Source organism: Nannospalax galili, unplaced genomic scaffold (assembly GCF_000622305.1).
Source record: "Nannospalax galili isolate Female #2095 unplaced genomic scaffold, S.galili_v1.0 scaffold78, whole genome shotgun sequence".
NCBI lineage: Eukaryota > Metazoa > Chordata > Mammalia > Rodentia > Spalacidae > Nannospalax > Nannospalax galili.
The window spans coordinates 5,675,248-5,691,628 of record NW_008343387.1 but is presented as its reverse complement, the minus strand read 5'-3'; the positions used below and the strand labels follow the sequence as shown (position 1 = coordinate 5,691,628).

General features: G+C 38.3%; 1 protein-coding gene across 4 annotated transcripts in view; it reads left to right on the top strand.

The window, feature by feature from the left end:
* The first annotated feature begins 224 nt into the window (after positions 1 to 224).
* The window catches only part of Ccnc (cyclin C), a 21,411-nt gene continuing 5,254 nt past the window's right edge, over positions 225 to 16,381 (top strand). The window contains exons 1-9 of one of the 4 annotated variants that reach the window (XM_008839632.3): positions 225 to 502; positions 3,559 to 3,665; positions 4,646 to 4,730; positions 4,902 to 4,971; positions 7,020 to 7,071; positions 12,424 to 12,479; positions 13,786 to 13,821; positions 14,466 to 14,557; positions 15,453 to 15,520. In XM_008839632.3, the coding sequence (XP_008837854.1) occupies positions 471 to 502; positions 3,559 to 3,665; positions 4,646 to 4,730; positions 4,902 to 4,971; positions 7,020 to 7,071; positions 12,424 to 12,479; positions 13,786 to 13,821; positions 14,466 to 14,557; positions 15,453 to 15,520 (598 nt within the window). In that variant the 5' untranslated portion in view covers positions 225 to 470. The other 3 variants (XM_008839629.1, XM_017799774.2, XM_017799775.2) reach the window with 3 other exon arrangements.

The window sequence follows — 16,381 nt, the reverse complement described above, 5'->3', positions numbered from 1 at the left end:
TCCTTTCGATCGCAGGGAAAAGAATAGTCACATGTTATGCCTTATGACAATGCCAGAACGCTATTTTTGAAGGCCTACTCGTGGGCGTAGCAAGATCCCCAACTGAACCCCTTCTTCCTCAAGTTGCCCACTCCAGCACTGAGCGAGAAAATCAGGCCCCGCCCTCTCTAGGGCTGAACCGGCACCATATATCGCGAGATCCTTCCCAGCGTCTGCGCGAGCCCTCGTGTTTGCTAGCTTCCTCTGCTACTTGGGGGAGCCGGAACTTTTGTCAGCAGGAACCTGTATACACCGTTCAGTGTTGTCGACCGACGTGCAGGCGAGGGAGTGTTGTTCTCTTCCTCTGGCCCGCGGCGGACCAGAGCCGAGCGAATCTGACCCTGGAACGCAGTTTTCTTGCGGACTGTGCCTATGGTCGCTCCGCCGGCCGCTATCCGCTGGTGGTTCTGTATCAGGGCAAGCAGTGTTCCATGGCAGGGAACTTCTGGCAGAGCTCCCACTAGTGAGTGAGCTTCCTAGTTCTCGCATGGGGCCGTTTCTAAGGTGCGGGGTGGACGGGCCTGCGACTCCCCCTGGGCTTCCATCAAAACCCCAGTTCGAGCGCGGACTGGGAGGCTCTGGAGCCACGATCGAAAAGCCTGTTTTCGGGCCTCCGCCTCCCCCCACCCAGTGCCCCCGCCCGTATAGGGCTTCGAGGTAGGGTCTGAGGGCCGGGAGGAATGGGGACGAGGGCCAGTCTGCTGGAAGGAAGACTGAGGCAGTTTCATTTCGGGTTCTTGGGTGAGGTGGGCACCTGCTGCGGATGCTAATCCAGCTTTGCTCTGTGAAATTGCTTGTTCCGGACAGGTGTGGTATATGCTAGTTTTTGTTCAGAGCAGCGACGTTGTAATCTCTTTGTCATTCGTCTTCTATGCTGATTACTTATTCCCAGGAGTTGAGAGTATTGTTTCTACCTGCCGCTTCCTGGCCCCGCTTTAAGCCTAGCGGTTAAGAATATAGGATACGTGCTCTCAAAAATATATCCATTTTCATTAGCCACTGTCTTATAGTTTGCTTTAAAAGTGTGTTTTTCAGATTTTGTCTCTTCCTTCAGCCATTTAAATGAATTATTTTTGTGTCTTGTCAGTGACCATGGAAGAGCTAAAGTAATATTTAAAAACATTTATCTCTAAATGAATCTGATAAGCAGGTGAGAAGGCGTGTAATGGGGCTAAATAAAGCATCAAGCAGGGTTTTCATTGAATAGGTGAAAAATGAACAGGAGCTTGTAAAGCTGTCTTAGTATAAGTAATATTTATTGCAAAGAGAATAGCTAGTTTACTTTTTTTTTTTTTCTGTGAATATGATTGGCTCTTTTTTCCCCTTTGCATGAAGGAAAAAATTCGTTTGGAAACCTGTTTTCTGGAAAGCATGTTTTCCTTTTGTTGCAAGTGATTCTGGGTAGCGCTGAAGAATGTTTCTGATGAATAATTCTGTTGACAGCTGGGTGTGGCAGCCCACCCTTTAATACCAGCATTCTGGATGCAGAGGCAGGCTGATCTCTGTGAGTTCCAGGCCAGCCTGGTCTACACAGTGAGTTCCAGGTCATCTGGGGCTACAGTGAGACCCTGTCTCAAAAAGACAAAAAAAAAAAAAAAAAGATTTATGTATTTGTTTGTCTATATGTGTGAGTATATACATGTGTACATGTCTATTTCTTTTTAATTTTTTTGTTTTATTTACTTTTATGTGTATGCTTGTATGTGTGTGCATTGCCTGTGGAGGCCAGAAAAGGAGCTTGGATCCCCTGGAACTGGACTTTTACACGGTTGTTAGTGGCCATGTGGGTGCTGGGAACCGAATCTGGGTCCTCTGGAAGAGCAGCAAGTGCTCTTAACCATTTAGTCATCTTTCTAACAACCCCATCAAATCTATTTCTTTGAAATTATTTCCAGTATATTCTTTTTGTTTTTTGGGGGGCTTTTGAGACCCAAACAAAAGTTGTAGCTCCAACTGGCCTGGAACTCACTATGTAGATCAGGCTGGCCTTGAACTCACAGAGATCTGCCTGCCTCTGCCTCCTGAGTGCTGGGATTAAAGACATGCACCACCTCGCCCGACTCAAATATATTGTTTTGCAAATATGCAAGAATGAATTATTTAATTTCTTATTTTTTGGTCTTTTTGAGACAGGGTTTTCATGTAGTCCCAGCTGGCTGCGAACTCACTACGTAGACCAGGCTGGCCTCTGCCTCCCGACTGCTGGGATTAACAGCGTGGGCCACCACAACCATCCTGAAGCATTATTTATAATAGTGAAAAACTAACCTATATGACTGGCAGTAGAGATTGAATAGTGATCCATTCTTAATGATGTGCAAATGTTTAATAAAAGTTTAAAAAGATGATGAAAAAGAAGGCCATTGTTTAAAAGGCTTGCTGTACAGGGCATGGGAGTTGGCTCAGCTGGTAAAATGCTTGCTGTGTAAGCTGGAGTACCTGAGTTCCATCCCTAGTACCCATTAAATAGCTAGCATGGTATTATGTGCCTGTAATCTTGGTGCTGGGGAAGTGGAGGTAGGTGCATTCCTGGAGCTCACTGACCAGCTAGTCTTCCCAAATTGGTGGGATCCAGGTTCACTGAGAGACCTGTTTAAAAAAAAATAAGGTGAAGAGCAATAAAGGAAGACACCCAGTATTGACCTCTGGTCTCCACATGCATACACACATGCACACATGAACGTGTACACAAATATACATGACACAAAATTTTGAAGACTGGGTTCAAGAGATGGCTCAGCACATAAAGGTGTTTACTACCAAGTCTAAATGACCTAAGTTTAGAACCTCCACAGAGTGCACTGTAGCACTAATGCACTTCTGCACACACAAAACAGATAAATGTAAAGCTAAAAAATTTTTTAAAGGCTTCTCAAACATTTCTACTAAAAATAGTTACCTTGACTATGTAGGAGGATGCTATGAATAATCAATTCTGAAGTAGCTTTTAACTTAATAGGAATTTATGAAGTAGGGAAATTAAACACCCTCCCTCATAAATTGAGAAAAGCTATATACTTCCTCACATCTAAAATACCATTCATTTGATGCCAGATTGATCATCATTTCATGTATCAGAGACAGAATAAACAGCATTTGCTAATTAAAATACTAAGATGTCACTAATGGTAAGTTGTGTCTTGATACCAGTATGTTTAAGTGAATTAAGTCCAGTATAAGCTAACAGATTAAGGCAGAGAGAGAAAAGATTAAAGTGGATTTTTTTTTACAGGGTATCCTAACTAGTTTTATTTGATAATTCTTGTTAATCCACATTTCAAGAAGTGTGAGAAATGCTGTCTTTGTTTTTCAGTGCTGAGGATGGAACTTAGGGTGTTAAACATATTAGGCAAGTACTCTACCTCTTAGCTACATCCCCCAGCCAAATTACTGTCTTCTAAGGTTGCTAGATATACTTTGTAGCTCTCAGAATATGAACAGCTTGTCTAATCTTAGTGTTTTGTGTGATTTTGTTTATTGATCAGCTATAGGATGTCTTAACATCTTTACTTTTTCTAGTTTGCAGTGGATTTTGGATAAACAAGATCTGTTGAAGGAGCGCCAAAAGGACTTAAAGTTTCTCTCAGAAGAAGAGTATTGGAAGTTACAAATATTTTTTACAAATGGTAAATTGGTTAAAGTAGTATAGTATAGCCAATCACCCTTGAGAATGTGTAGTAATTTTCAATGGATTGTTAAAGTCCATAGCTAACATTTTTATTTATACATTTATCTTTTCGGTGTTGTGGATAACTGTTCTGCAGTTCATGTGTCAGAGGCACCACAACAATTTGACGTGTTAATTTCTTTAAGCATTTGTAATGCAACCCAGTTTAAGGTGGACTTAAGAAAAATGCTTTGTGGATGAATGATTCTTTAAATGATACCCTATAGTTGCCATTTTTACCTTAGAAATCCCCTGGAAAGGGATTTAGTTAAAAGACATTTACTGTGTGTAGGATAACTTTACCACTTGATCCTTCTTAACTCTGTCACTTGCTCCAAACCTACTCTTTTTTTTGTTTTGTTTTGAGAATTATGGATTTTTTTTGGCAAAATGTGTAAAATAGCAATAAATGTCTTAATATTTTATTTTTATAGCTTTTATGTAGATAATATGAAGAGTAAAAATATTTAGAAATATTTAGCCTCCTCACTGCAAGAATAACTTTTTCATTGGATAGTTTCTTTTTTGTTTGTTTATACATATTGCTACAATTGCAAATATTAGTAGAGATCACTATGAGTTAACTAGTGTTGCAGCGTGTATAGCTTTTTTTTTTCTTTGTTAAAAATGAATAGTCATGCTGGGCCTGGTGGAACATGCCTTTAATCCTAGCATTTGGGAAAAAAAGTCATGCCAGGTGTGGTGGTGCTCATGCCTTTGATCCCAGCACTTGGGAGACAGAGGCAGGCAAGTCTCTGTGAGTTCAAGGCCAAGCCTGGCCTATATAGGGAGTTCCAGGCCAGCTGCAGCTACAGGGAAATCCTGTCTCAAAAGACCAAAAAACCAAAGAATGGTCATGATTTAAACATATAGAAATTATTGTTAAAGGTTCTTATTCTGATACCAGATGATACATTTAAAACATTATTTTCCTTTTAGTTATCCAAGCTTTAGGTGAACATCTTAAATTAAGACAACAAGTTATTGCTACTGCTACGGTCTACTTCAAGAGATTCTATGCCAGGTAGGACTGTTTTACTTGGGGACTATATTATGCCTATTTGAGATTCCTATCAAATTTGGACATGCCATAGTATAAGTGAATCACTTGTTTGACATAAAGCCATAGGGTTGTGATTTTTTTTTCCTAGTGTGTTTTCTAATTGGGTATTATTAACTCTCTAATCCTATTTAGGTATTCTTTGAAAAGTATAGATCCTGTATTAATGGCTCCCACATGTGTGTTTTTGGCATCCAAAGTAGAGGTAAAAAACAGTTTTCTGTTCTTCATCTAAATATAGTCAATATATATTAGTTAACCTCCTTGTTTTTACGTTGCCTTAGCAAGGATATAATAGATGGCAATTTTTACAAGATAAAACTATCTTGCATATATATTTAATAAATACTTATGTGGTACTTTGTATTGAGTCCCTTTAAAAATATATTATCATTATTGTTATTGTTATTGGTCTTTTTGAGACAGGGTCTCCCTGTAGCCCCGGCTGTCCTGGAACTCACTATGTAGATCAGGCTGGCCTTGATCTCACAGAGATTACTTCCCTTGTCTCCTGAGTACTGGGATTAAAGGCGTACACCACCACACCCTGTTATTCTTGTGTTCTTAATTGCTTTGCTTTGCTACCTTTAAGAGAGTGTTTGGCACTAAGTTGTGTTAAATGTCTACCATGATCTGAGAATGCCTCTACTCCTCACCCATACACTTCTTACTTATGCCTGTCTTTATTCTAACAAGCCATAGGGAAAGCCAAAGGGAAGGCAAAGAGTGGGAGAGGCTATAGCTATGTAAATTTGAACATGGAAATGTGTAGATAGTGAGTGAAAGATGAGAAAGGAAAGAGAATTTACAGTGGAGACTGAATTTCTGCTCAGCTTTTTTCAGTATTGTTGAGAAAGTTCATATTTCAACTAAAATCCGGATAATAGATTCTCTGAAAACTGGCTGTTTTTCTTAATTAATCCACATAATCTTCAGTGTGAACAAAACCTTCATATTATGTTTCTATGTATAGAATATTTCTATTTGTCTTTAGAATAATAATAGTATTCATGAATATTGAATGATTTTAACTTAATAAGTTTATATTCCTTTTGTGCTCATTTTAGTCAACTAGGACTATCCATAACTGCTTTCTAAATTATCACCTAAATAATGAGAATTGACAATATTAGAAATACTGCCGGGGCTGGAGAGATGGCTCAGCCATTAAGAGCACTGACTGAGGACCTGGGTTTGATTCCCAGCACCCACATGGTGGCTACGAACCATCCTTAACTCCAGTTCCAGGGGAATCCAAAGTCTTCTTCTGACTTCCGAGGCATTGCACAACACAGGTACACTCACATACATGCAGGCAGTACACTCCTACACATAAAATAAAAATAATAAATAAAATTTAAAAAAAGAAAAGAAATACTACCAAGAAAACTTATAGGAATTTTGTTACTTGATTAACTGAATAGAACTCTTTTTGTTTTTTATTTATTATTTTTATTTTATGTGTATGAGTATATTGCTTGCGTGTATGTAAGCGCACCTGTGTCAGTGCCTGTGGGAGTCAGAAGAAGGTGTTGATCCCCTGGAACTGGAGTTAGGACAGTTAGCTGCCATGTGAGTTCTGGGAATCGAATTTGGGTCCTCTGCAAGAGCAACCAGTGCTCTTAACTGCCGAGCCATCTCTCCAGGCCCCCGTGAATAGAACTTTTATTAATGGTTTATTTAGTGAAAGTTTGGATACTTAAGTATGGTTACTTAAGTCAGTTGTAGAGTATTCATAAGGTCATGGGTTCAATCCTTAGCACTGAAAACAAATTCTTTTTAGATAAAGAATTATTATATTATTATACTTGGTTGTTCTATTATTATTATTATTTTTAATCTCTATAACCAAATTTGTTCTGTATTTTGTTCAATTGAATGGAAATTGTATACAACTCATGTTCATCTACTCTCTCCAGGTGTTTTGTTTTTTTGTTTTGTTTTCTGTTTTTTTTGTCTTTTTTGAGACAGGGTCTCCCTGGAACTCACTATGTAGACCAGGCTGACCTGGAACTTACAAAGATCTGCCTGCTTCTGTCTCCCAAGTACTGGGATTAAAGGTGTGCTCCACCAAGCCTGGCTCTATCTCCAGTTTTTATGTTATATTTTCACTTAACTAAAGTTTGGAGTTGAAATGTAAATCATGTGTATACACAACTAACAAACAAACAAACAAATAAATAAATAATAAATAAAATTATGCATATACCAAATAAACAAATAATTTGATCTCATTTACTTTTCTTTCTCTAGGAATTTGGCGTAGTCTCAAATGCAAGATTGACCACTGCTGCTACTTCTGTATGTAAGTGCAAAAATTATATTCTGCTTTTTTTTGAGATTGTAATCTAAAGAAAACACCATACTACATAGATTACTGTTAGTATTATTATTATTACTACTATTTTTAGTTTATGAGCCACATGTAGGTGAGTTTATTACCTTTTATCACTTGCATATTCGACATAAAAAAGTTTTAAAAGATGATGTTTTTACTTGTGTAGTTGTGTAGGACTGTAATCTCAGCACTTAGAAGGGGTAAGGAGGTAAGAGAATCAGGAGTTCAAGGCTAGCTTCAGCTACAGAGTGACTTTGAGACTACATGAGACTCTGCACTACATGAGACTCTGTTGCAAAAGATATTTTTAACACTGATATTCAGTATATCTATGGCATTATTTTTTGTTTGTTTGATTTTTTGAGAATGAGTCTCCAATTAATCCAGGCTCATCTGGAAATTGGGGTCCTTTAGCTTCTACCTACTAAGGAGGATGAAATGATATTACAGGTATGGGCCACTATGTCCAATGAAATTCTTTTAGTTTGCTTTTGTATTTTTGAGTCGGGGTCTCCATGAAGCCCCAGTTGGCATGGAACTCACTTTGTAGGCCAGGCTGATCTCAGTCTCACAAAGATCTACCTGCCTCTGCCTTACAAGTGCTGGGATTAAAGGTGTGTGTCACTATACCCAGCTTGACATTACTTTTTATGTTAAAATTGAAAAGCATAGTATAGAAAAAATGCTGTGTGCTAAGTCAGTTGAGCTAACTTTTAGCCCCCTTTCTGTCTCTCAGTAGTTATGTTTTGCCCCTATCTAGTTATACAACCCTTTAAGCAAGTTGCTTAATTCCTGGGCCTTAGACCTTTTTCTTTTCCTTTTGAGACAGTTTCCCTAGGTCACCCTGGCCTCAAACTCAGGGCAGTCCTCTTGCTTTAGCTTTCTGAGTGCTAAGATCATATAAATGAGCTGCCATCTTTCCCTAGTCATATCTTAATTATTTTTTCTTCCCAGGTTCACGTGTGTGTGTATACATGCGTGTGGGTACCTCTGTGTGTATATGTGTGTGTCAGCCTATGGTTGATGTCTAGAATCATCCTCAATCACTATCCTACTTTATTCATTGAGGTAGGGTCTCTCAGACCCAGAGCTTGCCAGTCTTGCTGCTAGTCAGTTTGCTCTGGGGAATCCCCTATTTCCTGCTTTCCAGGGCTGGAATTGCAAGTGGTCTGCCACACCTACCCAGCATTTATGTAACTTCAGGGTTTCTGAACTCTGATCCTCAAATTTGCAGGACAAGCTCTTTAACCACTGAGCCATCTCCCTAGACCACATCTTAGTTTTTAAGGGTAGAAAGATACTAATGAGTATGCCATAAATTTAATATACCACACATTATGTTGCAACCTGTTTTCTTATCTACAAGATGAAGATTGTAATACTGAGCAAGATTCACAGAGGAATGCCACATAGTGATGGTTGAATTAGGAGTCCTTTATTAATAGAAGTCAGAGAGGGGGCTAATGCCTCAAAGAACTCTTAACCTGGAGGAGAAGCATGGCAGGGTTTATAAAGCTTAAAACCACAATTAACCATGCCAGAGGCAAAGCCAATAGCCATAGTTATTAGATCACCATAGTTACAAGAGACTAGAAGCAGATCAGTTAACAAAGAGGTTTTCAGTTAAATTTCAGTTAGGCTTTGTAAGAGGATGTGCTACCTAAGCCTACTCCCTGAAACTGCCTGTATGAGATGTTCTGCCAGACTGCAGTGGGAATGGTGGGGCAAAATCACAGGATAAAGCAAAAGTCAGCTAGAACAAAATGGAGTTAGTTTTGCCTCTTCAGAGATGCCTATGCTTGTAGGGTTATTATGAGGATCAGATGTGTTAATACATATAAAATGTAGAACAGTGCCTTGCCCTGTCTTTATTGGTACTATTGTAATATAATTGCAAATGGGGCATTTAAACGGCAGAAATTGACTCTTTCAAAGTTCTAGAGGAAAGATATTATTTCATCTTAGACTTCCAGGTAACAGTTCATTACTGAGGGAAGTCAGGGCAAGACTTCAAGGATGGATACTTGATGGCAGGAACTGAAGCAGAGACGATGGAGGAATGCTGCTTGCTAACTTGCTTCCCCTGGCTTTCTCAGCTATTTTTCACATATTACGTATTACATAATTTCATATTTTTTCATATGTAATTTCTAAAACATTGACTCCAGCTAGTGTTGCCTGTATGTACTTGGGTATAGGGCTGATCACTGATGTAGGCATGGGCAGCTTATTAGGGGGCTTGTCCCTGAAGAAAACTGTCTTTTCCTCAGCAGCCATCTACTGCCTGTAGCAGTAGAGGTTAGGACCTTGTGATCCTGTTCCCCATCCATGGTAGAGTATTGACTGGTAGAGTCTTGTGCAGGCAACTATTTTTAAACACAATGATTAAGAATTAAAGAATTAAAAATTAAGGATTAAGAATAAGAATTAAAAATTTTAAGAATTAAGAATTAAAAATATGGGCTGGGGATGTAACTCAGTGTTGCTAGAGAGCTTGTCTAGCATGCACAAACCCTAGATTCCATCACTAGCACAGTTTAAAAAAAGATGTAGGGACTGGAGAGATGGCTCAGGGGTTAAGAACACTGGTTGTTCTTGCAGAAGACCCGGGTTTGAATCCCAGCACCCACATAGCAGCTAACAACTGTCTGTAACTACAGTCCCAGGGGATCTGACAGCCTCTTCTGACCTGAGGGCATTGCATGACACGGGTGCACTTACCTGCATGCAGCAATACATGCATACACATAAAATAAAAATAATAAATAAAAATAAAAAATAAAGATGTAAGGCCACTTGGCTGACCTTGTAAAGACACTTGTTCCTAATGACCTGAGTTTGATCCTGGAACCCACAAGTTGTTCTTTGACCTTTACATGGATGTCATGTTGCCCATGCACACTTGTGCATACACATAATAAATAAATGTTAAAAATATTGTGGAGCTTGTTAGGTGTGGAGGAACACGCCTTTAATCCCAGCACTCAGTAGGCAGAGGTGGGCAGATCTCTGAGTTCAAGGCTACTTTTGTCTACATAGTGAGTTCCAGGCCAGCCAGGGCTACATAGTGACACACTGACTCAAAATAATAATGATAATAATAATAATAATAATAATAACAACGATGATAAAATAATGTGAAGTATTTTAGCATGAAGTGGGATAGAAGCTGACAGAATAAGCAAATCTAATCTTAATGGAGGTGTTATGTGTCAAAGTCTGGGAGTCATGATGTTGATTTGTATTTAGACATTATTTTACCATTTTGATTCTCTGTCATTTTTAGGAACCTGTTTTTGTTTGAATACTTTTCACCCTGCTGGCATATAAAGAAGTTGTGAAACTCAGAAACCTTAATGGGAACATAATGTCCAGCTTAAATAGTTCTAGGTTTTAAGTCGTGATAGTTGTTACCTAAATTAGCTGTAGAGTACTTAATTTGCAAAATACTCTTTGAAGGTAAAATACATAGAACACAGAATACCTTTTAATTTCTGTGTAGTCACTTGTACAGATAGGATTACAAACTGGATCTGCTGGAACTGTCAGTTACCACCGTAATTGGGTTAAATATTGTAACCTAATGACTTGAATACAATTTTTTCAAATCGTATTTAAGTTTTATGTATAACTCATGTCTTCTTGAGATAATTAACATGGTTTTTCTTTTTTTCTTTGTTATTTGTAAACAGTGATTTTTCATTTTTACTTTATTAGTGTGTAAAGATGGTAGCTATATTGTGTCAAATGTCCCTGAGACTTTGCATATATATTGATGTTTTTATTAAAATACATCTTTTGGTAAAGAAATGCTTACAAATTCAGAAAGTGAGAGAGGAGGCAAAGGCAGGCAAGTCTCTGTGAGTTCAAGGCCAACCTGGTATACATAGTGAGTTCTAGGCCAGCTGGGGCTACAGGGAGAGGCTGTTTCAAAAAGATCCAGAAAACAAACAAACAAACAAAAGAAATTCAAAAAGCATAAATTAGTTTTAAAAAATTCATCTCAGATCACCATTAACTTCTAACTTTTCTCTTTTTACAAGTCTCCCCTCCCCCCAACCCCCTTGTATTCATAAACACATTTAGAACTATGTTCTTTCTAAGTTAAATTACTGGTAAACAGAACAATACCATTCTAGAACTGGAAAGATTTTAAAGATGATAGAAGCCAGTGCTTTTTTTTCATCTTTCAATTTTTATTTATTTATTTATTTATTTATTTATTTATTATTTTATTGTTGGGGGACCCTGCTGCTAAGGTTGTAATCCTCCATGTCCAGATAGCTCTAAGGGGCTCAGCGCTATATGGAAGGACTCCCTTTTTCTGCCGGGGCCTCCTTCTCTCTGCCTGACTTACCTGGGAAGTGCCACCAAGCATGGATGCCTGACCTTATTTGGAACATGACCTTTGGCATAGTTACCTGTAATAAAACTACCCCCAGGGTTTTTCTGTATAATTAGGCATTGCCTATAGTCCCATATAGGATCCCGCTACCACATGTAAATAAAGCATACTATGAGTACCTATCAGCTGAAGCTTTGGCTGCTGCCTCCACACTATATTTTCCCTGAGCCCCACTGAATAAACGGAGCTGTATCACTGTCTGACTCCCCGGAAAGTCTTTTTCAGTTGTGCTCACTGGCTGTCCTGAACCCGTTCGTCACTTCTTCTCCCTTTGTCCTCGTGGATTGGTGGCCAACAACCCACAAGGGGAGGGAAAGACCCCACAATTTATTTATTTATTTATTTTTGTCATTTTGAGACAGGGTCTCCCTGTAGACCCAGCATCTGGAACTCGCTATGTAGACCACGCTGGCCTCGAACTCACAGAGATCTGCCTGCCTCTGCCTCCGCCTCCCAAGTGCTGGGATTAAAGGCGTGTGCCACCACGTTCAGCTTTGTCTTTCAGTTTTTTAAAGCAGCAGAAACCTCCTTTTTCTTCCCTTCCCTTTCTTTGTGTCATCTCTCTCCTTCCTCTTCCTCTCCCTGTCTTCTCTTCTCCTCACTCACTCCCCTCTCACCTTTCCTTTGCCAGCCTTTCTGCCTGTACCTCCCAGGTTGCTGGAATTGCAGGCACACTCCACCATTCCAGCTGGAACCCGTTCTTAATATAAAGTTAAAGTTCTCCAATTGTATAGACAGATGTTCTTCTGCCATCTAACTTTTCTCTGCCCTGGAAACAAAAATCTAGGTTCCTAAATATTGTCAGAGTTCCTACTGAAGTTCATACCCTCTAATATTTTATACTATGTTAAAGGAATTTTGGGCTTATTCACTTTGATGTTTTCTTAGTTTAAGTTTTGTTTTGTTTCCTACAGTAAAAACTAGATTTTCATATGCCTTTCCAAAGGAATTTCCTTACAGGATGAATCACGTAAGTATATTATATAAAATAAAGCATTGTCAAAATTCTTAACTAATTCTATTTTATAGCAGAATAAACTTCTAGTCTTTTAAATACATTATTTTAAAGTTCAGTAATTTCTCTCTTTATTTTTCTTGGCTTCCAGTTCATCTTGGGAACTTTTTAATAATATTGAAGTTGGGACTTCTTGAAATTAAATCAGATTTTTAGGCTTGGAGTCACTGACATTAGTACTTTCTGAACATTCTCAGGTTGTGGTTGAGAACTACTAACTATCAAAACTATTTGAAAACTTACCTGTTGAGTCTCTGTTGATATTTTAATAGATGTGTCTATTTCTACCTTGCAAGTTGTAATTTTTATTAAGTACAAATTATTGCATCTTTTTGGTCTTTTTGAGACAAGGTCTCCCTATAGCCCCAGCTGGCCTGGAACTCACTGTGTAGACTAGGCTGGCTTTAAATTGAGAGATCTGCCTGCCTCTGCCTCCCAAATGCTGGTGTGTGCCATCAGGCCCAGCAAATAATTGCATTTTTCTTTTTTTTAAAAAAATTTTTAATTTTTAACATTTATTTTATGTGGGAGTGTACTGCCTGCATGTAGGCAAGTGCACCCGTGTCATGCAGTGCCCGCGGAGGACAGAAGAGGTTGTCAGGTCCCCTGGAACTAGAGTTACAGACGGCTGTTAGCTGCCATGTGGGTGCTGGGATTCAAACCTCGGTCTTCTGCAAGAACAACCAGTGTTCTTAACCACTGAGCCGTCTCTCCAGCCCCTCCATTTTTCAAATAGAAAGAAAGTACATTGAAAAAAATCTGAAGTAAAGAATGAATACTGAGCCAGCCGTGGTGGTGCTTGTCTTCGGTCTCAGCACTGGGAGGCAGAGGCTGAAGCAAATCTCTGTGAGCAGGACAGCCTGCTCTACTTAGTGAGTTCTAGGCCAGCTGGGGCTACAGGGAGACCCTGTCTCAAAAAAGACCACCCCCCAAAAAAGAATATTGGGGGTATATCTCAGTAGAAGAGCAACTGCTTGGCATATTTTAGACTGGGTTCAGTTCTAATATCCCTGGTACAGGCCTTTCCTTATAAGAATTTAAAAGCATATTTTATAATAGAAGTAATTTTAATCCCAGCAGCTGGGAGGTAGAGACAGGCAGCACTCTGTGAGTTCAAGGCCAGCCTGGTCTGCATAGCAAATTCTTAGCCATGCCTGGAACCAAAAAAGAAGACTGCGATAAATTATATCTGTAGGTTGTTATTTAAAAATAAGATTCATGTCATTATACTTGTTGACAGTGGATAATTTTTTTTAAACAGATATTAGAATGTGAATTCTACCTTTTAGAACTAATGGTACGTATTATGTTTTCCCATTAATAAAGTCAAATTTATCTTCAAGTTTAATGAAGTATTTTGTAGGGAAGTACAAATTTAAATTTACCTATATTATATATGATGGTGAAATCATAGAAACCTCGTAATATCACCTGTTTCCTTTCTGAAGTCTGTAATTTGTATATCCTATTCAGAATGGAAAGTTTTAAAATATTCTATATTAACTATAATAAAAGGATTACAAGCAAATAAATCAGGACATTAAACTACTGTAAATTATGGGCACAATTTGTATATGTGTGCAGTGTTAAAAGATAGGTTATGTCTTTCCAAGAATTGTGTCCTCCAGTTGGGAATTACAGATTTATAGGATAATTAGAGGTTTCAGTGTGTTGCAGATATGACACTTTGAGTCTCTAAGGAAAAGAATGAATGCTGTCAACCGATTTACCAAGGTATATTAGAGAGAGAGAGAGAGAGAGAGAGAGAGCGAGAGCAGTAGTTTAGGGCCATACTGTTTGCTTAAGAGAATAAAGAGGAAGCAAGTATGGGATGGAGAAACTCATTTTGAAATACACAAAACAAATAGTTGGAAAATGATATCATTTTTAAATTGTGATAAATCTGATTTTATATATACATATTTTTTAAACTGTTTCTAGGATTGTTGCTTGATAGTGTATCATCCTTATAGACCTTTGCTCCAATATGTGCAGGACATGGGCCAAGAAGACATGTTGCTTCCACTTGCATGGTAATTAGAACAGAAGTTATTAATAGTGTAATGTGTTGCTAGACAGAAAGCTTGACCACTAAATGTGAAGTTCAGTATTTTTAAAGTGCCTCATGAATTATCTATTTGACAAATATACCTGTTAAAATTTTATTTTTTGTGAAAAGCAAACTTTATGTAAAAAGAATGAATTTATTTTCTTCTTACTATTTTTATTTTATGTGTACGAGTGTATTGTCTACATGTGTGTAAGTGCCCCCATGTTGTACAGTGCCCATGGGGATCTGAACAGGGTGTTGAGAACTGAACTTGAGTCCTCTGCAAGAGCAGCCAGTGCTCTTTAACTTCTGAACCATCTCTCTAGCCTGATGAACTTATTTTTAAAATAATACTTTTTGGTTTTATTCTATACAAATCCATTAAAAATTTAAAAAATATTTTATGTGTATGAGTGTGTTGCCTGCATGTTGTGCAATTCCCATGGAGACAGAAAAGGGTGTTGGATTCCCCTGGAACTGGAATTACAGACAGTTGTTAGTCGCCACGTGGGTGCCGGGACTTGAACCTGGGTCCTCTGCAGCCAGTGTTCTTAACCGCTGGGCCATCTCTCTAGCCCCTAAAATTTGTTTTTTTTAATCTTAGTTTTAATTTTTCAAAACTGTGGAAGAAATTTATGAATTTGTTATGGGGTTCCAAAGTTAAGAACATATTAACTGATACATGAATTTTGTATTCAATAATTTGTACTTAATTTGCTGTCACATTCATGCATCTGTCATTTTGCCTTGATGTGCTCAGTAATATAAAGGGGATATGAGTGTGAACAAAAATGGGAAATCTGACCCTCTCTGGAAGAAGTTACATAATCAGATGAAGTAATTCTCTTTTAGTAATGCTGTAATTTACATTTTTATAGGAGAATAGTGAATGATACCTACAGGACGGATCTTTGCCTACTGTACCCTCCTTTCATGATAGCTTTAGGTAGGTAAGCATGTGCGCCTTTATAATCTATGATTTAAGTCATCCCAAAATAATTTTCACCTTATTGTATTGACTTTCTGTCCCATGAAGTAAGTCTAATCATTTGCATGTGTGTTTTCAATAATATGAATTATAACTATTACAAATCAAGATTATTGGCTGGATGTGGTGGTGTAGGCCTTTAATCCCAGCGTTTGAGAGGCAGAGGCAGGGGGATATCTGTGAGTTCAAGGCCAGTTGGGGCTGCAGGGCGACTCTGTCTCAAAAAGAGCAAAAAATAAAAATAAAAAAAGAAAAGATTATTGTCCCCCTATATCCTTTCTTTATTTAAAATAATTTGAATCAGCATCTAAACAACAATTTTGTTTGGAGGAGGGAAAAGTTCAGGTTTAAGCCTACTGATACTAGTTGTTTAATAAAGTAACTGGGCCTGTTTTTTCATTCTAGAGTCAGTTAAATACTGGAGGAGGTTAGGTGAAGAGACATCAGTGCCTCTGACTGTGTAGGGGAGAAGTTAGCTAGCATCCCACTGTGTCGGGGAGGCGCTGCAGTGATGGATTGGCATAGGCTTTGGACTTAGATAGTCCTAGGACTTTGCTTTCTTTATAATTGTGGAAAATTAAGTTTTCTGAGCTTATCTCCTTAATTGTAAAATGGGAACGGGAATACTAAATAATTTCATAAATAGTTTCAAAAGTTAAGTGAAATGGCTCGAAGAGCACCAAGTTTTTACTATGTCATAAGAACTTAATCATTTCTGCTCTTTTTTCCCTCCTCTTACCGATTCCATGACTTCTTCCCTTGTAACTCCCCTTCCCATTTGTTAAAGCAGCCTAGACTTACTTATTGGTTTCTCTGTTT